Here is a 27,519-nt window from a genome sequence, read left to right as displayed (position 1 = left end):
AATTTGTAGGAAGACAGCAAAAGAATTGAACTTGATTTCATGTATAGCTTGACAAGGTCAACTCACAGAAGCTGGATGGCTTAGAAATATATCAGAAAAGTCAAATGTTGTCAGATAAAAATAGTTTTCAATGACCAAATTAAGTTAAAGTAGCTCCTGTGGATTAGTTCAGTAAACTTGTTGCAAAAGAGAGGTTCAATCCCAGCACATTTCCAGGAAAGCCAGTGGGTAAAAGTGAAGGATTATTGTATTTTTTATTTCCCACGCAATCCCTTCCTTCTAGATCACACACAAGGTTATTTTTATACTGAACTTTAAAAGGAAGCAAGTTATAATAAAAAGGCCTGCTGTGAAATTTATACACAAAGTAAAAATAAAACTAAAATAACTAAAAATACTATGGTGTGTAGTCTAGAAAGAACTCTTAAGGAAAGGGGAAGAAAGATCAGTCAAACTGCAGGTTGTGGAGGGCATCAACAAAACACAACAGGTCAGCACGTGCAAGTGTATCAGGCTACATCTAACATCCTCACAGGCTGTTTTACACAGCACTGAGGGGGAAACTGTAAGACTGCACTATCAGGCAAAGTACAGGACTTTGTTCATACCATGTCTGGACCTGCACGGAGCCTGCAAGAAGCCTCCCAGTGTTCCCAGTTCTGATGTAAGCAAGAACAAGGTCGGCCTGCCTGCCTCTAGGCCCACAGCAATATTTATCCATCCACTGGCTATTCCACCTATACATCATTAAGAGCATAGTGCACTTCAGATTTGGATTTCTGTAGGTAACTTGCTGATACCCCAAGTTCCCCCCCCAGTTTTCCTAGCGCAGTCTCCATTACCAGCATTTTTCAGATGCTGGGCTGTGCCTTCCTAGGACAGTAAAAATGCTCCTGGAAAAAAGAAAGATTAGAAATTACAGGTTCAATTCTATGTCAGGAGAGCCTAAGTTCACTTCAGTTATTTAAGCTGGTTATGCCTCACAAGAACAGCATGGGCAGCACAGATCCCTAATGAGAGGGACAACAAACAAAACACTGGTATATGCTGCTCACTAAGACTTTTAAGAACACCAGAGATTAGCTCACTCTCTTTGAGAGAGGAGGTAAATGGGTATTATATGCTCAACATGTCCTCCATGATTTGAAATGTTCCAGGAAATATGGTTGTCAAAAAGTTTCATGACAATGTCATTATCATTTCAATTTATGGCATCATTCTAATGCAGTAAATAAATGAAAATCTTGAGGGTGATTCATTAAAATCCTACCCCTTCACAGGTGATTCACCAATCAAAGGCAAAAAGCCATGATCAGTCTATACCTGAAAATGTAATAATCAGAATCCACAGGTCTAACAGACTGAGTTAACATGGTTGCATTTTTTGCTGAAAAAAAAGCTTCAAGGCGATCACAATGAAGAAGTCTGATATAAGCACACAGTTTTTCAAAGTGTATGGTTTTAAGGCCTTTTTAGCTAAAATTCTGATACATAGGCTGAACACTGTCATTGATTCCTTTGACCATTTCATCTCTGAAGTGTATCCCATTAGCTGCTAAATTAATCTCTCACATTTACCTTTTTTATTTGGGTTTCTTCCACTCATTTTTTCCACCTGAGAAATGGCTTCTTCCCAGCAGCTGTTGCTCGCCTGGATATGAGGCTGAATAAACTTTAGTTTTTGTTCCAGAACCTGATGGGCTTCTGTTGTCAACTCGGGTGTCTCCTTAGTGCTAACAAGCTTTTCAAGTTCATCCTCAAGAATTATTACCCTAAGTAATGAGGAGACAAACAGCAGTAAGTAATAATAAATATTTGGCTTCGCCATTCTTTCCATCATTTAATGTAACATACTGTTATTTTCTTCAAGTTTTAAGAACCCAACTCAGTCAATTCCTCAAAGATGCCCCAAAACTTTATAATATTTTTTTCTACATCAAGATACATTGCTTATCTGGATTTGTTATAGTAATTCTTATATGTAAGGTTAAAGGAGTAGGACAGTCTCAACTGTTTCACCAAGGCAGTGACAAATCTTTAAGGATATTTACTAGGTAGTTACTATGAGCTGAATGTTCTTCTAAAGCATTTGACATGTGGCAAAATCAATGGAAGATAATTGTGTTTTCATATTTTTTATAAGGGAGTGACAAAAGCAAGGCAAAATCTTAGTGTACTGTTTATCTTCAAGTTTTCACCAGATCCTCAGAGAATACCCAGGAAAAATATCAGATTTCATAGTAAACCAAGGATCTTTGAGCCCATACTGTGTAAAGATATGGCTATGACTGCAAAGACTTTTTTGCTTTTAGCTGGGGATACAAGCTGACAACCCAAAGAAGTTCAAGTCCAAAGCCTTTTGCATAGTCTGTTAATTCACCTGTAAACTTACTCATTGAGCAGGGCCTTGAGATGCAGCTGCAAGCTGCGCACCGCTGTCTGGAGACTGTTCAGCTCTCTGGACTGCTGCTTGCTCCTGGCTGGCCACTGCAAGCCCGACTGGTGCTGGGTTTCGAAGTAGCGGTAGAACTCGTAGCTCCTCTTGAGCTCCGCCAAGCAGGCCGCGTGGGTGTGAGGTAGGCCCTGGGTGACATCGCGCAGGATGTGGTGAGGCAGCCGCTCCGGGGACACCGAGGGCTCGGGGCACGCGTTGGCTGGGGAGAGCAGCAGCGCCAACCTCCTGAAAAATTCTGAACTCTGCCCTACCCAAAGCTGAAAGAGGACCTGCAAAACAGGGGAGGGTTAGCTCTGTGCACCTGGGAAGGCAGTCAGCTTCCAAAGTAAATGTACAGATACACCATGGGAAAACATTCCTTGGCCAGCAACAGGAACTTTGAAAAACTGCAAAAATACGCTGACTGTTTTTGAAGGGTATTCCAGAACACGTGAGGTTCAGATCTTGTGAACCTTAGGTGGCTGTTAATTCCTTGATGAAGGATATTAAATCCAATTATGCTCATAAAGTTGTCAGAGTCCAAAACCTCATATTCCCGCTGGCCAGTTTCATTATTTGCTATAATCTCCACATACCCTACAGCTTGTAAAGGGCTGCCAAAATTCCAGTGGCAGCAAAGACATTTTTCCCTTTATAAGGCCAAGCTGTCATTTCTACAATCTAATAACTACTGCATTGCCCCACACCCAACCTTGAAACATGAGCCTAATTGCACTGTACTTCAACAAAAAAATATTCTACATCTGAAGAAAGTTGAGCTGCTAACTTATTTCTTTTTTCAGCCAAAGTAAGAAATTCCACCAACACTACTAAGGAAGGAAAGGCTTTTAAGAAATTCATTGATTCACAATGTTATATATGGTATTAAAGAGGCCAGTCCATCTGGGAGCAAGGCAGTCCAAAATTTCAACTTCTTGAGAACTTCCACTTCCAATGAAATGAAAAGAACTGTTTTCTTAGTTTAGAGAAATTTGCTCAGTAGATCATGACAGTACAGCAGCACCTTTTATGTCTAAAATGTAAAGGAAAGGTTATGATACTTTTCTCTGCAATAATGGCCCTTATTAAAAGGGATCAGCTGTAGGTGATTATGAGGTGCAGACTGAAACTTGTTTGCAAGCATTCCAGACCAAGGAAGACAAAACATTAACTCATCACGTCAAAAATACCTGGATGCAAACTGAGAAAGTATTCCAAAAGAAAAAAGAAATCTCAGTTTACAAAAGATGCTCATGAGAAAAAAGAATACATTAATGACATGAAGTTAATTAATTTGGGGTACACATGCAAGACTAATTTGGCTGGGTGCAAAAATACAAATCAAAAAAATGGGCAGCAATCACTGAAGTGTCTCTGAATGTGTGGTGCCCTGAATAAAAAAATCAAAAGCTCATGCTGTAATAAGCACAAAAGAAGCACCAATCCCTTCCACCAGACATAAACACAGGCAGTAAAAAAGTAGCACACAGAAATAGTGGACTTCAGGAACTGATAATAACAATCAAAAACCTACCTGGAAAAAGGCACAACGACAAGAGAAAAGGAAATTCCAGGTATATTTATGGTTGCAAGCAGCTTGCTCTGCCAATAACTACTGATGATCGATCTTTGCTGATACAAAATATTCACCTGGCTCTCCTCAGCTTTATCTGGGATTTTTTACTTAAGTGAAAATTTTTCACTCTTTACATTGCTTTACTTCAAGGACAAGGTAGAAAAAAGACACACGCTACATTTGCCATATGACTTAGCATGACCTGCATTTTATTATAAAGACAAATTCTCTCAAAGTGAAAAAAAAACCCTGAGGTCAGCACATACATCCAAGGCTCACCACATAAATATGTCCCGGGGTTATCAAAGTATGTTATACCTACACAGGAATCTGCTTAGGACTGATTTATGTTAATTTAGCTTGGTTCAGCTGTACCACACTCAGCCTACATTGCTGGCTGTTATGAGCTACCATAAATTGAGATTTACTACTTGTGAGCGTAACTGTATCTAGAAAGCATCCTCACCAGTTTAACTAAAACAGAGTTCAGTTAAATCACTGCAAGTTGCAGGCAAACAAAGGCTTAGCTTACAAGCTTGGGCACCTCTGACTGGCTTCTTGTGCTTAAAAAGAAGTGGGCAAATTAGCAGGCTTACATGGTTGCAATTAGAACTTCAGCTAATGAAAAGCAATAAGAAAATTCCTAAAAGCTGCTATTTATTTGAGCTCTTAGCTTAAAGCTAATTAGACAAAGCCTCAAAGCTTAGTAATCACTATTACTGGTAGCATTTACTGTCAGAACAAAAGAAGTCAAGGTCTATAAATTAAGAGGAAAAAAACGCAACAAAAGCCAACCCCAGAGAAACACAGAAGTCATATAATAATGGAATTTTCCATTAAAAAAGACAATGCTAAAGGGGAACTGCCCTGGCAGAGGGTCATTAGAGTATAGAAGGCTTGCATTCAAATTAGATCTTCCTTCCAATTGACTCATGCAAATAAAAAAAACCCTAACATCTCAAAACAAAATAGATAAAAAGGCCATTATATTGTTGTCACTCTGTTCAGTTAGAAGTTTTTCAAAGATCAAAGAACCACACTGGCTCATGGCAGCAGGGGTCGAAGCTTATGATTTCTGCTCCTCAGTGTGACTAAATGCAGCTACTCCCTTTGGCATTTACAACTCATTTGTGATTTTTTATGTCTCTCTTTTTATTCACATCAAGAGATTAGATTAAAAAAGGATTAAGTACAAATCCAGAAATTATTTTATTCACCTGGAATCAGGTGAAATCAGAGAGCAAAATATCATGTTTAAGGGGATTGATCAAGCTGATTATAGAACAATGACTTGAACTTCCATGATTTGCAGAAAAATATCCTAATGTTGTATTGAGTGACTTCTCTTTCTCTACATGCACAAAGAAATCAGGTGAATACTGATAATTGTAGAAACACATGATAAGAGCCTGACTGATTACACCTTACCCTCAATTCAGCGTGTTGCTACAGGCTAGGATGTACAAGCCACAGGACTTCATGACAACAGAAAGATTTTCACCAGGAGCCTGCATGGATGCATTAAGCCCTTCCAGGAGAGCTTACCTTGAGTGCAGGCAAGCTGAAGCCATCAGTCAGAATGTGTGCCTCCTCTTCAGAGACCTGCTCTTCACTCAGTCCCAGACCCAGCTCCTTAAAGGGGACCACACAGATGTAGCTGGTCACGTTGTCACTCTCTGAGTTCAGAGGGTAAGTTTAGCTGGAGTTAAGGTGGTAAACAAAGCCACTTTTGCATTAAACACACAGAAAAGGAAAGAAATACTTAATAAGGTTTCTTATTCCAGGTAATTTTTATGAAATCACATACTTTCATCCCAAATCCACTTGAATCCTGTTTTGTAATTCTTATTTGAAGCACAAGTTTTAAAGGCTCTTAGAAGGATGAGAGGTAAGACACTGACAAAACACCTATGTCAAAATACAAACACATAAAAAGAAACAAAGTCAATTGATGAAAAATCCCTGCATTCCTTTTGAATGAGTGAAACAGCTTACTTTTAAATATTGAGTTTCCAAGAGATAGTTCATGTCAATCTTAAACCAGAAATTGAGAGAGGAAAGAGAACAATTGTGCAATTTTAAGTTTTAAAGGTAGCCTGTGTTATAGACTAAACTCAGGATGTGAATTTGCTGAGGGGTCTCTCTGTGGATGGACTACACAGAGGTCTTTACAGTAAAAGGTCTTTGACATTTCAGAGAGCTCTATGAAGAACAGGAGCTCCCTGACTGTGTCATACCATTAACTTTACTGATTATATCACTGTAAAGACATTATGATCTTGGCAGGATGAATGGCAAACTGGTATCCATCAACACCATTCAGCACATTTAACATCTCAGTAAGAAAATGCATATTTCTAGTCCTCAAAAATGCTTAAAAAATAGGAAGTAAGCCCAATATAACTGATACCAGAAAAAAATAATTAATAGACTAGGCAGCATTAATTTTAAAATAGCACTAATTTTAGGATAACCTCAGGCTGGGGATGAACAGTTCAAGATTTTGGCATATTTTCTGATAGTTACCCAGTCACAAAATAGTAAAATTCATTTTAAAACAGAAATGTAAACTTATGGCCATAAGTACAAAATTGCATCTGTTCCACAGATATATATATATTTTTTTAAAGCATTAATGAAAATATGGTCTTAACTTAAAATATGGGGTTTTTCTTTCATTTATAGTTTGGTCTAGAAATGCTCTCATCTCTTGCACATAAAGCCAATTAGAAGCACTTGTCTCTTGTCCAACTAATGTGTTTTCTGGGGGAAGTTACGAGTTCCATCCGCTTTCACACCCAAATTTTCCATGTGCCGAATTCTCATAGGATTGAACTTGCAAAACTGATTTGCTCAAGAGACGTTTACCAGTTAAGCAGAACATTGCAGGAAAAAGTAATATTCTGTGTTCCAGGAAACAGTAAAGTGCAGTGGCCATGATCTAAAAAACCACATTTCTCCCTCCTTTATTCCTAATGTCTGGAAAGGAAGAAGCCTATTAAATGTTCAAACAAAACCCTGCAATGTAAATTAATTAGGATCAGAATATTATTGTCGTCACCAGCAGCTCCCTCACATAAATGGTGTCTACTTTAAATTAACCTCACTGCGTGCCCAGCAGAGGGAGTACATAGGATGAGGGTGATAACTCCATCAGAAATTGAAAAGACAGGTCAAAACCCTTCAGGACCACTAATCTTAGCAACTACTTGTACTCTTTGTTAGCCTTTTCCTGCAACATGGCATTTCCAACAATATGAAAGCCACAAAAAGCAGTTTGGACACACATGGATTCCTAAGTCATGCTAAAAATAAATTCCAATGTGAGGTTTGACCAAGGAGCCACTTACCCATGCTGTGTCTCAGCCAGGGATTCCCAGTGGCCTCCTGCACCTCCTGCCCTACCCTCCTCTACTGCAGCCGTTCCACTCCCATTTCTATCTGACAGATAAAAGCAGAGAACTGATCCCATGCCCCCATTAGCTTCCTAAGGATCAAACATTTAGAAACTTTAAACATATACACACCATTATATACAGGAACACACTTCCTTCGTGCACTTTGATCTTGTAGTATTTTTAGCCCTACTGACTTCTGTTAAAGCCAAAATACTAAAGCCTAACTATCTTAGATTAGTTAAATTTTTCTGTCTCTGTGAAAATATTTCATTCATCTGTTTAACTTACATGCCTTATTAGCTTGAAAGAAGAGAAGGCAATGCTACTTAATAATGAAATGACAAATCCAGAATAAAATACCTGTACAGTGAATGTCTAACCTCTATCAAGTTAGACACTCTTATTTACCTATAGAAAAAGAAGAATGCTAATGTATCCCTGTATGTAACAATTTAACATTCATACTTTAGTCTTCAAAAGCACATTTCCATCTGAAGACCTAACAGGAGGGCCTCATTGGATCCCTGGGAAATCGAAGCTGCTCTTCTACAAATTCTCGCCTGCTCACCAGGGGTGAGCCAAGCATGTGATGAACTGGCTGGTCAAGGAAGAAACACTGCACGTAAAAATGCCCAAGTGTCTCTACTCAGATATTTCAGCATGGCAATTTAGGCTTTTGTAATCCCAAGAGGGTACTACTTTTTGTTTAGCTTAAAGGTATGTGTTTTTCTAACAGTTCATGATGCAATAACTAAACCTTTACAGAGGAGAAGGAGAAAGTTTTTACTAGATTTACTACAGGAAATTTGCAAATGTCCCTGTGCTCAGTGCATCTCAAAGACACAGAATGCATTTAATATGCATTCCATTCTAATAGGGTAAGATATCACTCAGTTTAAAATACTACTATCCAATGTCTAGTTTTATCACTAATAAAAGAACAACACTATTTATGCCTTGACAGCAAAGAACATCACCTCACAACAAAATCCAAGCTTTTTAAGTTTATGTGGTCCAATGCCCAAGTCCTACCTATTAAAATAGTTCAAGGGAAGTGGAGTATCAGACCATTCTGCATCATCTGAGGATAAAATTATTAACATCACAGCCAGTAACATAAGCTACAAGATTTCTTCCATCCAGCTTGTATATAATCACATCAGATTCCCATGATGCAGAACCCACAAGGCTCTTAAGAATAAAAATGTTAAGCAGCTAGCATGCTGAGGGAAGCACTGCCTGAGTTACCACACAATTCAATGGAGGATAGTGCAGAGAGCTTTTGAACTGGTCTGCACGACATCCTGTAAATACTTAACCCAAAGTGCCTAATTTCTAGTTTAGGCTTTCAGCCATTCCATCCTTCTGTAACCTTAGATTCTGAATTAAAAGAGAGATACTCTTTTCTATGGCATTTTGTTCTGTGATTTTGAGCAATGCACTCTTGCTGACATGAACAAATCAGAGGAAGAATGGTGAGAAAATGCTGAGCTGTTTCTGCTAGTACCCAACTGTCTCTCCACACAAAATGTAAGCAATATGACTTTCCATCTCATTAAATCACTGGTCTACCAAGTTTGACACGACTGCCTGTATAAGGCTAAAATATGACTGCATACTTTCTCTTCTACATGGGAACAAATTTAATTAGGGCAAAATTATTTAACTGTACTCACTGAAGGCAGTTATCTAACTAAAGAGGGTACACTAGCCACACACAAATATTGTTGAACTTCTAGTTCTACTGAATAAATGAGAATGATAACATATCAAGTTTATGCAATTTGTATCACCATTAATAAAGCTGTGACCTAAAATTTTTAATTCACTGTCACATGTTCATCAGACTGATCTCCTTCTAACACATTTGAGAAATACATTAACAGAAAAGTTTAATTTGCTGCAGTTAATTTGGTAGGAGAAAACGAACTTACCTTTGAACACGGGGATGTCAAGATAAAGGCCATATTGTTCAGAGAAGAGGATATTTTGGTGAAAGGGATGTTTTGGGCTAAGAGGAATTATAAAACAAAATCTTCAAGGGTTCTGAAGCACATCATCAGCACTTACATCAAAAGCATGGGTGTCATAATGATACAATTTTTTCAGTGCACTGAATCTCATCACACAGCACAGTACACAAAAAGGCAAATTTAAAGCATGTTCCAAACCAAACACAAGGCCCAATTTACCAAGCTACCTTTTCTTTCCCTTGTTTAGATACATAACTAGATACTGTATGTTTCTAGACATCCTAACTCTCAACATTGACACAAGTGCAAGTAGGCAACATGGACTACCTGAACTGGTGAGTTTTAACAGAAAGGATATTTTTTCAGCATGTACAGAGTAGCCAGTCTTGCAGCTCGGAAGTTGGCTCTGACCGATCGATACACGGCTTTCCGGAGGCCAATCAGGTGCTGACTAGGATGCTGTCCAGCTTTATTAAATGGGCAAGCGGCACTGACCCTGTCAAGCAAACTTGAAAAGTAAAATGTGATACAACTGTACAGATGTCCTAAAGTATTTTTAAAGAACAATACATCAGTTTTCCTATTTCATTATTTAGAAAGCTTTTTCAAATCACTCAGTAGCTATGAGACTAAACCCTGATCATATCAATTATATATTTAATCAAAATTTCAGACAGCAGCCAGGATTCCTCAGTAAATAGCCTTAATCTATTCTCATCTGAGCTGTGGCAAAACTCCTGACCACATTTATTGTCTCCAAAATGGTACAGTAATGGCAGACATGCCATAACATTATCTCAGTCAGGATACAAAACTATTACAAGCCCACTGTCAGCTTTGGAAGTTTTAACAAACATGTATTTAACATCTACCTCTTTATATCCAAATTTACTTTTTCAATAATTTTTGCAGAAAAAAGGTGCCAACACATAGCTTTCCATACAAAACAGTATATTCTTTTAACTTTCCTGATGCAGAAAGTTTTCTACGTGAAGAAAAATATTATTTAAGAGGTGACATATATTTTACCATCATGCAATGATTGGCAGCTGTGTTTGTGAGAGTCTTGACAGGTAAACACATGACATGTATACACCATACAAGCATATTGGAAAATACATTTGGTGTCTGGCTATTCAGGTGAATATACCATTTAAATGAAACTATGCCATTTGCCTATTAGAATATAACTCAGAGTGGCTTAGCACTGTAAGAAATCACCTCATCTGGAAATAAAATGAATTGTGAACTGGTTGAACACTGAACAGGTCTGTGGAACTTTAAGCTCCAGCTGCATCTTTTCATGTACAACCTGTGACTGAGACTCTGGAAGCAGCCTAGGTGCACTCTACTTGCTGGGAATGCTTTTACTAGAATCAACTCAGGAATGAACATGGTCTGGACAACAGGGCAATCAGTTGTAATTAATTGTTTGGGGACTGGAAGCCTGCTTCTGCTCTCACCTTTCCTAGGGCAGAGTGAAGAGGTGATTTCATGTGCAGTCACTTAAAAGGGAAAAGCATATAGGGTACCTGGTAAGCCTGAGGTGGGTTGCTGCATTGGTAACTATTTCTGTAGTCCATCTGACTAAAAAGCTGACCAAGTTGTCAGCAGACTGACACTGCCAGGAAAATATCAGTCCTACTCCATGTGCTTAGCTGGACCATGCTGCACATTGACTGGGAGGGGAAATAGCTTGTGGCCTTCACTATCAAATATGAAAATCAGAGCAGCCCACCCAGTGAGCAAGGCTGGAACCATATATCAGTATGTTTAGCACCATTAACAAAGCAGATTCATGCCAAATATTGCCAGATATTGAACATGCTAGCTGAAATACAATATAAAATACATGCATACCATTTTAAATTAAATTAAATTATTAAAATGGTTTATATAACATCTCATAAATGACTTTAAAATCTGAAAAAAAAAAAAACTGTGTTCATTTCCATTTCTAAATGTAAATTTAAAATGCTAGCCTTGCTGTATCTTTCATTAGGGAACACAGCATGTAATGCAGTACATGCCAATCTCTAAGCTTTCCCTAGCTTTTGGAAGTAACAACTGGAAGTGTTTATGTATAAACTCTCATATCAGTTTGTAGACCCAAGCCCGTTTGAATTGTCAGAAGAAAGCTCAAAGAAAAGGAGCAAAATTCTTCTACCATAAAAAAGAGACAGAGATCTGTTCTACTACAGTGATGCAGACTTTTCCAACTCCTATAGGAAACAAATATAGTGTAGCTCATGCACAGCACATACTGCCAGTATTCAGCAAAACAATCTGCTTTCCTTCTGGAATGGATTGTTTCAGTGCTTTTTATAAAAATATTCTTCCTTATTTGACTAATTTAAATTAGTAGAATCTACTATATGTCTTTCTGTCAGGCATGTCATATCTCTGAATTCCTAGTGTTTCATTTATCTTCACAGATCACAGCATGATTTGGGTTGGAAGGGGACATGAAGATCCTCTAATTCCAAAACCCCTGCCACGGGCAAGGACACCTTCCACCAGGCTCCTCAAAGCCCCATACAGCCTGGCCCTGAACACTTCCAGGGATGGGTAAGTCACCATGTCTCTGAGCAATCTGTTCCTCTGTCCCACCATCCTCACAGTCAAGAATTTTTGTCCTAATATCTAATCTAAACCTGCCCTATTTCAGTTTAAAGCGATTCTCCCTTGTCCTATCACCACACACACTTGTAAAAAGTCTCTCTCTTATCCTCTATGTATTTTAATTGGACTTAGATATTATCCAAATGTTATCAGCTTTGCATATCAGCCACAAGTAGCAAGAAGCAAAGAAAGGGTGAATTTCCCCTTTCCTACAGCTCCAAACCCATTTTACTGTATAGAACAACAAAAGATTTCTACATTAATTTTATAAACCAAATCTTAAATTGGCTTTCAACTTTTAACAAGTTTATATAAACATATTAATAAAAATCTATTAGTGCATTCCACCATGAAAGCAGTTCTCTAAAGATGCTAATATACATCCATATGTATTAAGTTCACAGAGCTTAATTCAAGTTTAAAATACAGTAAAAAGGGAGCATTTTGGAAAAGAAATTCATTATTTTGGTGACCAACAAGGGAATAAACACTTGCTGCATACTGCTGCAACCTTTCATTACGTATTCTTTCAGTTCTTGTTTTATGATGTGCAAGACAATGGGCATACTTTCATTACCCTTGAGAAATTCCAGGCTGCAACCTGTGATCAGGTTTCATTTGACTAATTGCAAATGAAGCAATTAGACAGAAATACTGCCCTTCTGCCTCAGCAGAGCACTGCCCTACCTTTGCTACACAATTTCTGTTATCCAAGCCACCCAGATGAGGTCTTGGCCATCTCTGCATCACAGAGCTGGTACCACGCAGACACACCTGAGATTCCAACAGAGCATTAAACACTTCCAAAGGCCATGCTGGAATCAGAATATCAAGTTGTCTTTAAGAGCAGCTAATATAAGAGAAGCCTGACAGGATTACAGAATCACAGAATAGTTAAGATTGGAAGGGACCACTGGAGGCCATCTAATCCAAGCTCCCTGCCCAAGTTCTTAGTTCCTGATCTAATTCCTGTTCTAGTTCCTGTGGCAGCAGTCAGTTTTACTGGGAGGGGAATGAAAGCAAAAGGATGTTGGACAATCTATTTGAGTATAGCAGTCACTACCACACAGTAATAAACCACTTAACCTATAGAGAACTGACCAAAACCTCATCATCTACAATTTACAGAGACAGTCCAGTATCAATTAATAAGGGGCAAATAGGGTAGAATAAATCAAAGCAATAGATATTTCAAGGGATGTGTAAATTAGCCTATGAGAATAGCAATGGATGGTGTCATGGGGAGGAGAACCAGCAGTGGAGCATGAGGAACTTCAGGCCAAAGCTGCAGACCTGGACTTGTCCTGACAGAGTTTAGCTAAGTACAATCAGTCAAAGCTTGAACTTGGTACTATTTAAATAACAGCTTCAGTACCTTTTCATTCACAACATGGTCAATGCACAGGCCAAACTATGCTGAATTAGCAGTACCTTAAAACAGCTGCACATATAACACTGACCGGGATGATGTACCTCATTGAAATCTCATTCCTTCAAGGATGTAAAATAACAAAGGAGGATATTCAGTAACTTTTCAAATGCAACCATTTCTATTGCCATGAGACTCCTTCTGAAAAAGCACTAAAATTTTGATAACCTTGCTGCAGGAGAACATACCAAACTTTGTTCTGCTGAGGTTTACTGTAGAAAATTCTAGGAAAAAAAAAGGGAAAACTAGCATTTTGGATCATACTCAAAGAGGTACCTAAAGCAAAAAAAATCCACACTGCCCTGTGCAGCAGTGTCTCTTGCATATGTGGATGCAGAAAAGGACACTCTGGAGTTAGAAGTTCCTCTAGGCTAAACCAGCCCAAAACTTGTACAGCACTGACTTCTTTATACAGTACAGTTGTTCTAGTGAGGATGCTGGCACAGTCAGACTTCTCCCACTCCATCCATATACCAAAGTCTTTTGAAAAGCTTGCCAAGGTTTCAAGTAAAGAAGCTATTAGATCAAGCATCAGCTTAAAGACCAGTCTGGTTTTTATTAATCTGTTATCTAAGATATGTAGTAAAAGAACAAGGCAGCAGCAATTTAGACATTGACCACAAGTTTGTTTGCTTAAACTTAGGCAAAAATCCAAATGTTTTTCTCATCTGTAATTTGGACAAGCCTGAACAATAATTTCTTTTAAGAACCCGTTTGTAAAGATAAGACTGCCTATTGCTCAAGTATATGCTTCTTCAGCAAAAATCAAGACCAAAACAAAAACCACATAGCTAGGCAGACTGAAGACATGCTTATGCATTCCAAAGGGAGAATGAAACATTTCTTCAGTGAAATACACTGAAGGTATCTCAAGCTAAAAAATTAATCTAGGATTTTAAGTCTAAAGTTGCACACTTGCATGTAAGAACATGTGTCTGAATGCAGAATAGTTGGTCTGGCACAGATAAACATCTTGCTGCCCACAAGGGAACTTTTGATTTTTTTTTTTTTTAGAAAGAAGTTGACTGTATTTTAGGTGTTGGTGTTTCCCACCTCCTTTACCCTTAAGCGGAATTGGCACACATGGATTCATCATAGGTGGTTACAATGCAAAAGTATCCACGGCAATGAGAGTGCACAGGAACAGGCCTGTTGGCTTTGGAATCACTGCATACACTGAACACTTTCTCATGTCCTTTCACATAGCAAATCAGCAAAACTTATCAAATAACTACAAGAGCTAAATAATCAGAAACACTTTTGCATCCCTTAAGCAGAAGAGAGACAAATTCAACAGTAAATAATTTAAGAATCTAAATGTTTCAACAACTGTATGCAAGAAAAAAAGACTAATGTTAAGTGTACTTGAGGTGGGAAATGATGTTTGATGGTTTTTGCTGATTACTGTGTTCTCACTACTTCAGACATATTTGTTAAATAAAAATAGAATGGTTTTCATGTCCTCCTGTTTTGTAAAATATGAGTGATTACTTGCAGATCAGTTTATTTACATCAATTTGGTAATGTAAGATAAAAAACTCTCTAAATGGCTCTCCAAAATAGTTAATTTAGTTCAAAGTCCATTTGTTCATATATTTAATTGCTAGCAATGCAGGACATTTCAAAGGCACATGAGTTTTGTGAGACTTAAGTCACCTTCAGGATGCGGGGTTTTAACACTGAGTTGCTAGAATTCCTACTTTTAGTATGAATGGTAATTATATTACTTCGTGTAAATTAAAACCTTTAAATATTATGTTTTTCAGTAATTCCATTTGTTATGGGAGACAGTGCAATGACAATTTTGGATGACAGCTGGTTTGTATGGATCTGTGTATTAAGTAAAGTGAAATACAGACTCACAGGGTAAATCCTCTAGAAATCACTTCAGTCTCCTGAATGAGTCGTAGAGCTTTCCTCACGAGATTAGTAAAGGCCCGGCTATTGGCCACTGTTTCTTCCAGCTGGATACAGTATTTTCTCAGGGACATTTGCAGCTTGGCTGTCCTCCACGTGCCCCACGCTCTAAGGACTGCATAGAGGAGCAGCACGGGTCCGCAGAGCAGCCATGATGACTCCTTCCACCACGAAGGAAACATAAGCAGTGCACTTACAAAGGCAAGGAACAGCGAGACATCCCTGCAAACAGAGACAGAACCACCAACCACACATTACTGAGAGCAAACAACTGGGAAAAGTACCAAGTTTGAGAAAAGTACATTTGAGATTACAACATCTTGCTGTGGGGCTTTTATGTAGGCCCTGAAGGGAGCTGTAAACACTGAAAACTACCCCTTGTGAGAGGTTTAGATGAATATGTACATATTACTTGGCTGCTAAACTCTAAGGAAACCTTTCTTCAGCTTTTTTTACAGCATGAGTAGAAGAGTAATGTACCACTTTGAAAGGTTAGTTTCTCTTACACACTTACATGACTTTAAAAAAAATAGAAAAGAAAATTAAAAAAAGAAAAAACCTGACTACTCAGCATTATAAGCCAGGGCGTGTAGGAACTGTAATATCTGTACTTCCAGGTTCAAGAGTACAGTAGGGAAGGGCATGTTTCTTTTGGTAGCAAATCCCTCAATTAGTGCCAGCTGTATTTTTTCTAGAGTCTGACTCATTTAACTTGGACACAAATGCACCACTAGTTTCTAACACAATTTTATAAAGATGGCTTGAATAATCTTTTAAAAAAAATTGGCACCTTTGGAAAATTCTTAAATAATAGATTTCCTAGTATCTCAGTTACTTCTTAAAGACATTTAAAAAGCCTATAAAGTTGTTACTTTCCTCTATAAAAATTCAACATAAGTAACTGCTAGAAAATACACCGTGTTTCATATATATTATTACACGGTTTTGTAAAATAATCACACTCTTCAGAGAGATGGATGGGATACCAGCTTCAAGGTGCATTACAACTATACTTTTCCAGAATGTTTTCAATGATAAACATTTTTTTCCTTCATCCCTTAAGGCTATGTATCCTGCATTTAGGTTTAGAAGTACAGATTTGGAATATTTTTCCATTTCTAAAATAAGGCACCATCTCTGGGTTTCTATTTCCTGGATAGTTTTGTGGTCAAATTTCAACCAGCTTTACAAGTGTTAACTCTTTAGGGCTACTGGCTACTGATAGGTTTCAGTAAAAGTCCACGGTTAAAATATTCCAAATATGTAACTACCTCTGAAATGGACAGACACACAGTCTCTAACTTCCTTGTTACATTAAAAAATAAAGTCCCACATATAAAATAAATCAAATCACAACAATGAAAGACTAGAAGGGATTTAACAGCTCACTTTGTTCATGTTCCGCTTCTGTTTGGTTAACCTAGATCATCATGGACAGACCAAATATGAAAATGGAGACTCTACAACCCATGTCGTGGCTGTTCCAACTCCTAAGTATCCTTAGAGTTCAAAAGATTTCCCCCAAGTCCCAGTTTGAGTCACTGGCAGATGAATTGCATTATTCTTCCTCATATCCTTCCCTTTTCTGAACAGAACAAATGATGACTGATGACCACCTTCTATATATCATTACACTATTCCATCCCAGAGATATGCAGATCCTTTCCTGGAGTAGTACTGCATACCCAATTATTCATTGCTTGGTGTTTCTTAACTTGACTTTTCCTTCTCAAGTGTAGCATTAAACTTTTGTCATTATTGAATTTTTTATAATTTTCAAGGTATTTCTCCAAGCTACTGTTGACCTTTGGTCTATGAAAACACAAACTTGATGTCATCTGGAAGGTGAACAACATTCACAAATTTTCTAAGTGTACTTTAACAGCTGAAAGTTAAAGAAACTGAATAATGCTAGGACCAGAAAAATCTGGTTCAAAAGTTCTCTTGCTTGACAGAGAGCATCAATATTGACACAACTTAAACAGCTGAGGTGTGACTCTATACTAATTTTATCTACTTTTTTAGTGTATATATGAGAAAATTGCACTTACCCATATTATGTGATATTTTTTTTCTACTGATTACCACATTTCCAAGCAAGACACTGTCAGAACAACCACTGGCATTGTTATTTTTTAAATACAGGTGGTAGCTGTTCAGATACTGCTGCCCCACACACAACATATTTTATAAAGACCACACCAAAATAAACACTTTTTAATTCAGTCTTCACACTCATGTCTCTTTATCAAAATCACCTCTATATAGCTTCAGAAATTAATGAATTAATCAATGATGTTAGTTCCTCCTTATAGAATATATTAGTTAGGGATTTTTATTCATTCAAGTTCATGTAGTTTTCTCAGATTAAAATTCACTCTTTCAATAAAATGCCCAATGGAAATAACACGCTTATACAAAAATCTGGGGACCAGTACAATAAAAACCCAAGGACATGAGAAAAAATACAGTTACTTTAATGTTGCATTTTATATCAAGAATGCACAATATATTTTTTGCTTGTTTCTCAGTGACTGTAATGGTAGATATCCTCAATACAATACCAAATATTAGGAGTTGCTAGGGAGCGTAGTGTTGGAAGCTGTCTGTTTTCCTGTTGCTTACACTGCCCTGCAGACAGGATACTGGGGTCAAGGAATTCAATCAGTTCCACATCCTCCTGCAGCAGAACTTCCTGTTGCAGGATGGTACGGAGCGTGTCAAATCGAAATCCAACATCCTTACCACATACAAATGGGCAGGAGAAAAAACAGGCATTAGTAAAGAATATGCAAATTCTTAAAATTAAATTAGCAGAACAAGGAAAACACCCACACACCCTACACTTTACTGACAACAATCTGTTCCCAGAGCAGGGAAATGTTTCAAATATCTCACAAGTAGCTACTTTTTTTATAAAACTTGTTTAACTTTTAAAGCTCACACACTACCTAACAGTTCAAGCTTGCAGGATGCATCACACTGACTTTGACCCAGATAGTAACAATAACTGGAAACATGCCGCAGAATATGCCAATATATTTGCATAAGAATAAGAGAGGTACTGAATCTATTAGAAGATCATAAAAAAAACCAGAAAATACTTTTTTTTAATGTCATTACATCATTTATATAATTAATAAACAAAACTTAAGAGAGAGAAAGAGAGATACTGCTAATTAGTCAACAAAAAGTCACTTGTGGACACTTAATAACAGTAGTGTCAGTGCACTGGATCAAAGCCCCAAGCCAAGGCAGTGGAGTACCCTCCTGTAGGAGTCTGTACCTTTCCCAAGGGAACTCCATTCAAACATGAAACAGCATGGGGCTCCAAAGACCTCCCACCTGCTGTACCTCAGGCAAAGTTTAAGGAGCTACTTAGTTGCGAATTTGATGCCATAAGCATTTGCTACTTCCCCCCCAGCTCTTCAAGACAAATACGCAGCTCATGAAGACAAATACAACCATCAGAGAAACCCCCTGAAATTTTAATTTGCATACTGCACCAAACCGTAATTACTTCAAGGTAAGAATGTCATAACAAAACCCAACAAACGTTGAACATGTGCATCCCTGCGTCTAGCTAATTACAGGAGAGAAAAGAGAATATTTCTGAAAAGTCTCTAATAGAAGCTTTTAACAAAAGTGTGACATTTCACAGTACAAAATCTGTTTCATTCTGTTACTGACAGAATGAGATTCTTTATAAGAAACCATAAGATAGCTAGTTTAGGAATTTAATTCCATGCACAGATGTCACCTCAGATAACTTTCATTCTATTTTTCATGGAAAACATTTGTTTCAGGACTGTGTGCAAGAGGAAACTCTGCCCTCCTCCGACGCATCCTGTGTCATTTCAATACTCTACTGGAGTATGCAGCAGGACATGTTCTTCAGTTATGCCTCCATCTCAAGAAAGTAAGGCTAAAAATTGCTGTTAAGATAATACCCTCGATTCTTAGGGGAAGAGGGAGGAAGAAAAAAGTCAATCAAAGATCACTAATGAGAGATTTTCACAGGAAATTATGTCCTCCTGAGATAAAGGAGAACTGAGATACAGCAGAACTCTGTGAGAAATGGAAAATTCTAACTTCACATGTTGCTCAGCATTTTCTTTTGAAGCTCCATTTGAAGCCATCATCCCTACATCATGGTAGAAAAAAATAAATCAAAATTCTAGATTCTGGAACAGTCTGAAGTGACATTTGCAAGCCATACTAGGAGTATGAAGGAGTTGGGTACAAGTTAAAGCTGATCTGAGACAAGCCCAGACTGGAAAGTGGTGCTGCAGAGAAAGAGCAAACAAAAGTTTGCTTTGCCCTTCCCAAAAGCAGAAGCCCTGTAGAGAGCAGTATAGAAACAAAGAGGCCAGGATGGGTCCAGGGACAGTAGAGCTGCACTATGGTGGTACTGTACCTGAGCTAACAAGCTGAACCAGAGGGTGAAGCAATACACAGCTGAAACTCTAGAACCTTCTGTCTTAGGTGGTCTCTACAAGGCACTAGGCTGCAACACGTGGACTTGCTCAGTCAGCGTCTCCCCACTGCCTTCCACCAAAGGGGTACCTACACTGCAATTAAACTCATTTCAGCTTTCAATAATTTCTTAAATTTATTACATATTTTATTATCTTCCACATTTTGAACATCTTTAACCTGGCTATTGATACTGTTCCTGTCCTTTTGTGCCCAATTTGGCATAGTAACTGAAAACTAGAATTAGTATAATCTAAAGAATAAGTAATATGCTTAGAGCCAAAACCAACAATACAGACAAAAGATGATGTTCAGAGGATGAGACACAGAGGAGAAAAAGACCTATGGATTAGGAAAGGAAATGGAAAAATAAAAAAAGTGATCACTTACCAGTCGGTGAAGTATGTCATCATTTTTCTTATACTGTGGAAAAGGAAACCAGCTTCTAAAAAACTCAACTAGTTTTGACAGGATGCCTTGCTGAAAGGAACAGAAATTACTCCAATTAAAAAAAAAACCAAAAACCAAAGCCAAAGTTAAATAAATAACAGCAGACAAATCCTTTATTTCTGCATTTGATTTTCTTGTTAACTCAGACCCAAGTACCTGTAAGGAAGTTTCACTTACTGTGTCTGGCCTAACTTCAGAGTACACTAAGAGAACATCTGCTTCCCGTCAGTTTGCTTGTGAACAGGAGAACAAAATAAAACCTTCAGTAACTCCACCTATTTGGAGCATAATGGATTGTTATGTTGTTCTGTTAAAAATAACTACAGCTAAGACTAGATTGATCTCAAGTTGGCAGCTACTGCATTGACATGAAAGACTTTCTCTCTCCTGGGGGATAAAAACCCAAAGGTTAAATGACTGACAGGCTGAAGAGAAGTGAAAGACCAGAACAGGGACAACCTCTCCTTGGCAGCCCACTGCAGCTTGAGCACAACTCCAGAGGAGCTGTAAACAGAGAGAAGGAGAGTGATGGTAAGAGGAGGAAATGCCCCTAAAACTCCCTGTCCACAACAGTGTGTGCCACCAGGTATTTTGTCTCTATGCTGCTTCCCACACAACCTAAATCCACACTTTTGTCTGAGCTGTAAACATAACTTCAGATGCCACTAACAGAGGGACTCCCTCTCAGTCATCACACGTTCTACTCATGTATCTTCCTAAAACAAGATGCATGACAGATTATAACTGAATAGATGCATGGTTTTGCTTAAGTCTGCAGCCATTCAATGAACAAAAAAGCACAGCTTTTGACACACCATTCTATCTACTTTCCTCAGACTGAACTGACAGGAAGTATCTTTCAAAATATTTAGTTATATATATTTCATTAATTCTAAGGCCCTGTCTCAGTCTTCAGACTGCTGACATGTAATACAATCAAATAAAATGTATGTCAAAAAATTTAATTGCGAAGTGCTTACATTTTGTGGCATACTATTTCAAAATAACAAAACAAAACCCCATACAGATTCTAATAGTTCAATGTATAAAAGGTGGCAGCTTCTGTTTCTCCATCTTGTTTGGGTTTTATTCCATTCTTTATTCCACTCTTGTTTGCATTTTTCTTGGTTTCACCCCCAACTACAAGTGGGAAATAGAAGAACAAACCCAAGCAACTGGAGCTCAGAGTTTTGTAGTTAAGCTGTGATCAGCCTGGCAGCCTTCTGAAAGGCAGCACAACCAGTCTGGTGCAGCAAGCCAGGGCAGAACAGCCTTAACATCAGGAACTGTCACCCTAAAGCCCTTATGCTTCAACAATTCTTGAAATAACTTATTTTGGTGCCCATTTAAGTAATCTAACTCAAGCTTTTCTTTATAAATGTCTCATCTTTCTGTGTAGAGTTAGATTTTGAGATCTATGCCACAAGGAAGTGTTTTTAGGTCAGTGAAGAGGTGAACTAGTAACAGGGATCTCATAATGATAGCTCTTCCCAAAACACTGACATCATTGTGGCTTAATAAGAGGAGCTATCCCAGCAATTCACACTTAAGACTGTGGAATAAATCCAAGTGATTGTATTTTGATGTTGCTCAAGGGCAATGACATAAGTCAGAAGAATGTCACTAACTGCAGCACGAGATCATCCTTCAAGTTTTTTGCAGAGTAGTGCAAAAGGAAATAAAATTTTCCAATTACAATTTGTAGAAAATTGAAATTAAATGAACAAAGGTCTTGCTCTGCATTTGAATTTCAGACAGGTATTTCACTGAAAAGTACTTTTCCCTGTACATTGAAAGCAGGGTAGAGAAAGAGTAATCCATTTAATTTAAGAATATGCCTCTTGAATCCTATAATTTTCAACTACTTAGCCTTTTTAAGTCTTTGGATTTTTACAATGAACATTTAAAGCTACAGCAAGGATAGTTTTACACTGCTACCACCTTACTAAACTAGACTGTGAGTTACTGAAAAATAACCTAGTGTGCTACATAAGCAATCTTTTAGTTTATTCTCCATGGTTTAGTTTAATAATAAAGATCTGAGCTTGCATAAACACTTAATAGGCAAGTCAGTGCTTGAAAATACAAAACAAGACAATCCACTGTCTTGGGCTGTGACCCAATAGAGTACAGCAACACATTGAATTATTCACATCCTTGGAATAGTGTCTCACAGTTTGCATTCTCATTGGGAGTGTTACTGACAAGTAAAACTACCTTCACCAACACACAAGTCAGGTCATGTTGCCAATGATTCCAGAGTATTCTTACAGCTTTAGAACAACACTCAGTCAAACTCTCTGTAAACTAAATAACAAAGATGCATAACTTCTAACATTTAAAAATTATTAGCATAGTACATGCACATTTTAGGTAAATTAATTTGAATCTAAAAAATAATTCAAAGGACTATTTCTCTTTTGTAGAGAAATTCTTCAGAAGAAGATAATGCTACACACTGAATACCTTGCATTAAGTGGGTGGGAAGCCCTAGGCAAAGGCAAAGGACTGGTCCCTCTGCTATCCCACATCAGGTCACCTGCACAGGTACTCAGGGCTAGTCCCAGTGCAATTCTCAGGAGCTGCTTCAAGCACCAGCTCTGTTCTAATGACAAAATATCATCATATCTAAGGTGGGACAGGATGTGACAGTATAATTAATTTAAACATTCAGATATGCACAGCAGTCTAGGAAAATGGCTGAGAAAGGAAAGATGTAAATGGGAAGTGATAAATTCTGTAAAGATCAAGCAGAATCACCCAAATGGGATTTAATTCCAGAAAACAAGTCTAGGAGCTTTTACTACCAGTGCTTTTGAGAATCAAGTGATCATGAGACCAGGACTATAGCTGTAACTTTCTCCAGAGATTGGCACAGCCAGGAACACTGCACCTACAATTACCATGCTAAATCACATCTCCATAATCCCTCAGATGGGAGCTTGGCATTTCATCAGCCCCTAGAACACAACCGTAAAACACCTTTACAGCTTTTAAACTCAAAGTTCATTAAAACCATATTCCAATTAAAAAAAAAAAAAATAAAAAAAAAACACCACCAAAACTACATGGCCTGAGAAGTATTTAAGATGTGCTTCAAATTCAACTTGTGCCTCTGCGTTTCCTTAGGTGTGAACCACGCACTCTGTTTGGCAGGACAGCAAGACACAACAGAAGTATTTGTATCAGTCACTAGGAACCTCTTTTTCTTCACAGATTTGTTTTTTCAGTCTCTGAAGATCCCAAAGCAGACCTTTGCCATACCAGATTCTTTCTGTGTGTCACCTGCTTTCAGCTGCATAGGGTTCCCACGTGACTGAACACAAGAGGAGGAAACAATCTCAACTCAAAGACAAAGCAATACTCCAGCTTTTACATTTTTATTTTAATAAAGTGTTTAAGGCATTTGGAAACTTGCTTTTCAGAACAGAAGGAAAGTGATATACACATACTGGGAATCACTCAGTGTGGAACAGCATCTCCTCCCTGTAATCATAGTTACATCAAGCCTCAAAGAAGATCATTTTATATTAGGACTGTGGGTAGGTACATATCCAGAAGTCAGAAACCATTTATTTTCCAGACATTTTATCATTTCAGTAGACTAGACCAGTGAAGGCCAAGAGAAGGGAAATGGTAACAGTCTCATGTAAAATTGAGGAAATGACTGGATAGGAATACAAATTATTTGTCTTGTATCTCATAAAAAAGTTGCAACAAAGCCTCAGATCCTCCTAAATCCAGTCTACTTTTCTAAATGTGTGGCCAGCTGCCTCTTCCTCATTTTCTTCCCTGTTGAAACACCCTACCAAAATAGGACACAAAAATCAAATGACAAAAACAGACTTTCTGACATCAGACTACAAAAGAAAAGTGTTAACTCTTCCCAACGGGTACTGGAATTGCAGCAGGAAGAACCTCTGACAATTTATCACTAAAAATTACACACAGGTTTCTTCCTCATTTCCACTATGTATCCTTGTCTAGACAGAGATGAGACAATGTGAACATCATCTAGTGTTTGTAAGAAATGGACAGCCCGTTTTCACACACCCACTCCCTTCAAGCTGCAAGGCAAACCATCAAGAATTACTTCTTCATCTGACACAATACTGGAGGAATTGCTGCCAACACAATAAAATTAAGTGTAAAATGCTTGAGGGGAAGGGAGGGGAAAAAACCAGAATACCTGAGGTTTTTAAAAGCAGTATATCTTAATACTTTTGAGGTTCTTAACCCCACAGATCTTTTGTATAAAATTCAGTGGAAATTATATACACAAACACAATATCATACTGATTATTTTCCAGAAGTAACTATGCAAAATAATGTACCTGACAGTCCATGCATTACTTCATAGTAATGACAACAGAGTGTCAACCAATGAAATGTCATCCTATTTTTAATTAACAGTGTTAAATTAAATTTAATGTTAACATTTAATAAATAAATAAATAAACAATAAAAGTCCTCCTATGCTAAGTCATAATAGGTATCTTCAGTGTAAACATACCACAAAAGAGCCATTAGCTTTAAAGAGAAAACATATTTTCAAGTGGTTTCTTGAGGGTTATGGTGAGTGCCAGCTGACAATTCTGAAAAGCAAAAGAGGTAGACCTAATATTTGCATGAATACCTTTAAAGGTAGTTCAAAATGAAGAAAATCTGAGCTAAATCCCGATTTAAATTCAGCCTTGCTTTGTGAACAATGATAGAAGGACTCATTATTAGAAATGCAATAGCTCTCCACATCAACTATCTTATTCAGGTTGGTTACTGCATTTCTACTTCCCAGAAATCCTCTTTCTTAATATGTTTTATCACAGAGAAAGCTATACTTAGCAACTGAATGCCTGGGAAGGGCTGGAAGCTATAAATATTCTGTTCTAGAAAATTACAGGTTCTATTCCCAGAATGTCATGCTAAGCTAACATAATAAGATTCACTACATAAGGTAATTTTCAACACTCAAACAATTATTTATCAAAGCTTCTTGCTTCCCTAGCTTACGTAAGTGCAAAGAAACACTCCAAAGTATACTGATTAACCACAGCTTCAAGATATGATAACAGGCTGAGGTTCATTGTCTGGGGGTTTTTGCCTTTGTGGTTTTAAATTCAGGAAGGGATTTCTCTCTGTTCTGATTTCTCCTGTTTTGAAGCAATGAAGTTCTCTTGTGAGAAGATAAATACTCAGCAACAGGAGAGTGCTCACCTTCTGGGCAGCACGCACAGTCTGCTCCCTTTGGCTTTCTGCTGCTGCACATTGCTCTGCCTTCTGTGACACTGAGGAACATACTTCAAAATCTGTGTGTCCCAAATCCTGCAGATATTGGTACAGTGGGGAATTCTGGAAAGGGAGTTATAAAAAGAAAAAGGAGAAAAAAAAAAAAAAACAATGTTAAAAATCATTCTGTGTTTCCCACAAAACACCACTGTGAATTCAGCAACCACACAGTGAGCAATGAATGGATTGAGAAATGGAAAAAAAATTAGAAAAAGGCTTCTGCTCTCTCCAAAGACAGTACTAGTATTCTGGCTTAAAAAAAAATCCCACAACACACAAACAAAAACCAACTCAACTTTTAAAAATTGCTGGCAAAATGAATTATTTACAAACAGTCCTTAATAAAACAGAAAAAGTATGGAATTCTGATAATCAGAGAATAGTGATATTTAGAATGATTAGGTATTTATCTATATAGATCTGCAAAATACCTTCTTGTCATCTGCACCATGTATCTAGATTTACTTATCTCTTATTTTTCAGTTTACAACTACATATATGGCAGTATCTAGGACACATTTGATGAAAACAATACCTAGGATAACTCCAGTTCTACTCAGGACACATAAAGAGACTTCATTTTTAAGAGAAACTCCACAATCCGTCTGATACAGCCCAGTTAGACAGGGATTAATTCTGATGTCTGAAAAATTTTATTGACGAGACTAGCCAACTGCATAGAAAGAACACCAACATCTTAATTTAACATACTATCAACCAAAATAATGTAGATAAAAAGTAAAAGCCTTACAGTAAATGATGCACAGTTGTGGAAGCCTGCAGAAATAACCACCTACAGAACACCTACCATTAATTGTTACACCAACTATCATTAACTTGCTGGTGCAAGTTGTGAAGGGACCCATCTAATTCTGACTATGTACCAACACAGCCAAATCTCAAATGACTGCCATGAAAAAAAACTTGGAAGCCATCATTCATACCAGCTGAACAAATTAACTTGTTACCTTTAGGAATTTTGCTAACCCTATCACTGGAGTGCTATTTTAATCCCCCTTATCTATTTAAGGCATGCAAAATCATATTTGTGTTTATTCTGTTGCAGTTACTCACAACAGAGTCAGCATACAGTCATTACATGAAACTTAAATATTCATACCATCTTACAGGTACAGACAATCATATTCACCCACAAAAACAATGATTGTGCAAAACACTCGGATAGGTTAATGACTCATTTCCTTGTGAAAATGTTTCCAGTGTGACAACACAATCCCATGTTTTCTCCAAGTACCCCTCTTCCATGGCTGAGTACTTTTTCAAAATGCATCCAACTCTAATTAAACTGTGCTGTTCTGGACCAGCTGTTTCTCTCTAAGTAGAACATGCTATTTTACCAGAATTTCTTAATTAAAATGGAAGAGAAAATGTAATAGACTGGAGTACTTGTTCTAGTTAAGACCCTGTGAAATTCACTTAATAACTTCAGGACAAAACTGAGCATATGCACAGATATGCATAACCTTGTCTTTTTAAAATGGCTTTCATACAGAGCCAGGCCATGCACTGCCAACACACCTGGAACAACCTGAACACTTCCACAAAAGAACTTTTAGGGTAGCATGGAATTTTCCCCATTTAGATGAAGACAGAGACAGAGCAGTGGGTGAACAGAGAATGTTTTCTTCAAAAATCATAGTTATAAGGCTCACTCCAAGCAGAACTTCAAGGAAATCATATCTAGGTTCTTGGCAAACCTGACTATCATCTTGACCATACTTGCATGAGCAAGGCCAAACACCATACAACACATGACTGTTCTTTACTTTATTGGCACTCACCAACATACAGATAGCTGGCAAAATAACCCAAAAAAACCAAGGAGTTTTCCTACTATTATTTCAGGGTGGACCTTTCTTTGGGGTCCATGATGAGATAATTTTTTAAAAGTTGATAAAGAAAACTGGTCTGTTGCTGTTTAGATTAGTTCAATTTCC

General features: G+C 37.7%; 1 protein-coding gene across 5 annotated transcripts in view; it reads right to left on the bottom strand.

Moving 5' to 3' along the window:
* The window catches only part of VEZT (vezatin, adherens junctions transmembrane protein), a 50,444-nt gene that overhangs the window by 9,930 nt on the left and 12,995 nt on the right, over positions 1–27,519 (bottom strand). For 2 of the 5 annotated variants that reach the window (XM_053942119.1, XM_053942122.1), the window contains exons 2-9: positions 25,490–25,624; positions 20,216–20,305; positions 17,914–18,089; positions 15,296–15,571; positions 9,740–9,889; positions 5,556–5,703; positions 2,393–2,724; positions 1,579–1,772 (exon numbers count right to left, since the gene is read on the bottom strand). In XM_053942119.1, coding sequence (XP_053798094.1) covers positions 1,579–1,772; positions 2,393–2,724; positions 5,556–5,703; positions 9,740–9,889; positions 15,296–15,571; positions 17,914–18,089; positions 20,216–20,305; positions 25,490–25,624 — 1,501 coding nt within the window. Of the gene's footprint in view, positions 1–1,578; positions 1,773–2,392; positions 2,725–5,555; positions 5,704–9,739; positions 9,890–15,295; positions 15,572–17,913; positions 18,090–20,215; positions 20,306–25,489; positions 25,625–27,519 lie in introns of those variants that run through there. The other 3 variants (XM_053942120.1, XM_053942123.1, XM_053942121.1) reach the window with 2 other exon arrangements.

The sequence above is a fragment of the Vidua chalybeata genome, chromosome 5 (genome assembly GCF_026979565.1).
Source record: "Vidua chalybeata isolate OUT-0048 chromosome 5, bVidCha1 merged haplotype, whole genome shotgun sequence".
In the NCBI taxonomy this organism is placed as follows: domain Eukaryota; kingdom Metazoa; phylum Chordata; class Aves; order Passeriformes; family Viduidae; genus Vidua; species Vidua chalybeata.
This window is presented reverse-complemented; position numbering and strand designations above follow the sequence as displayed.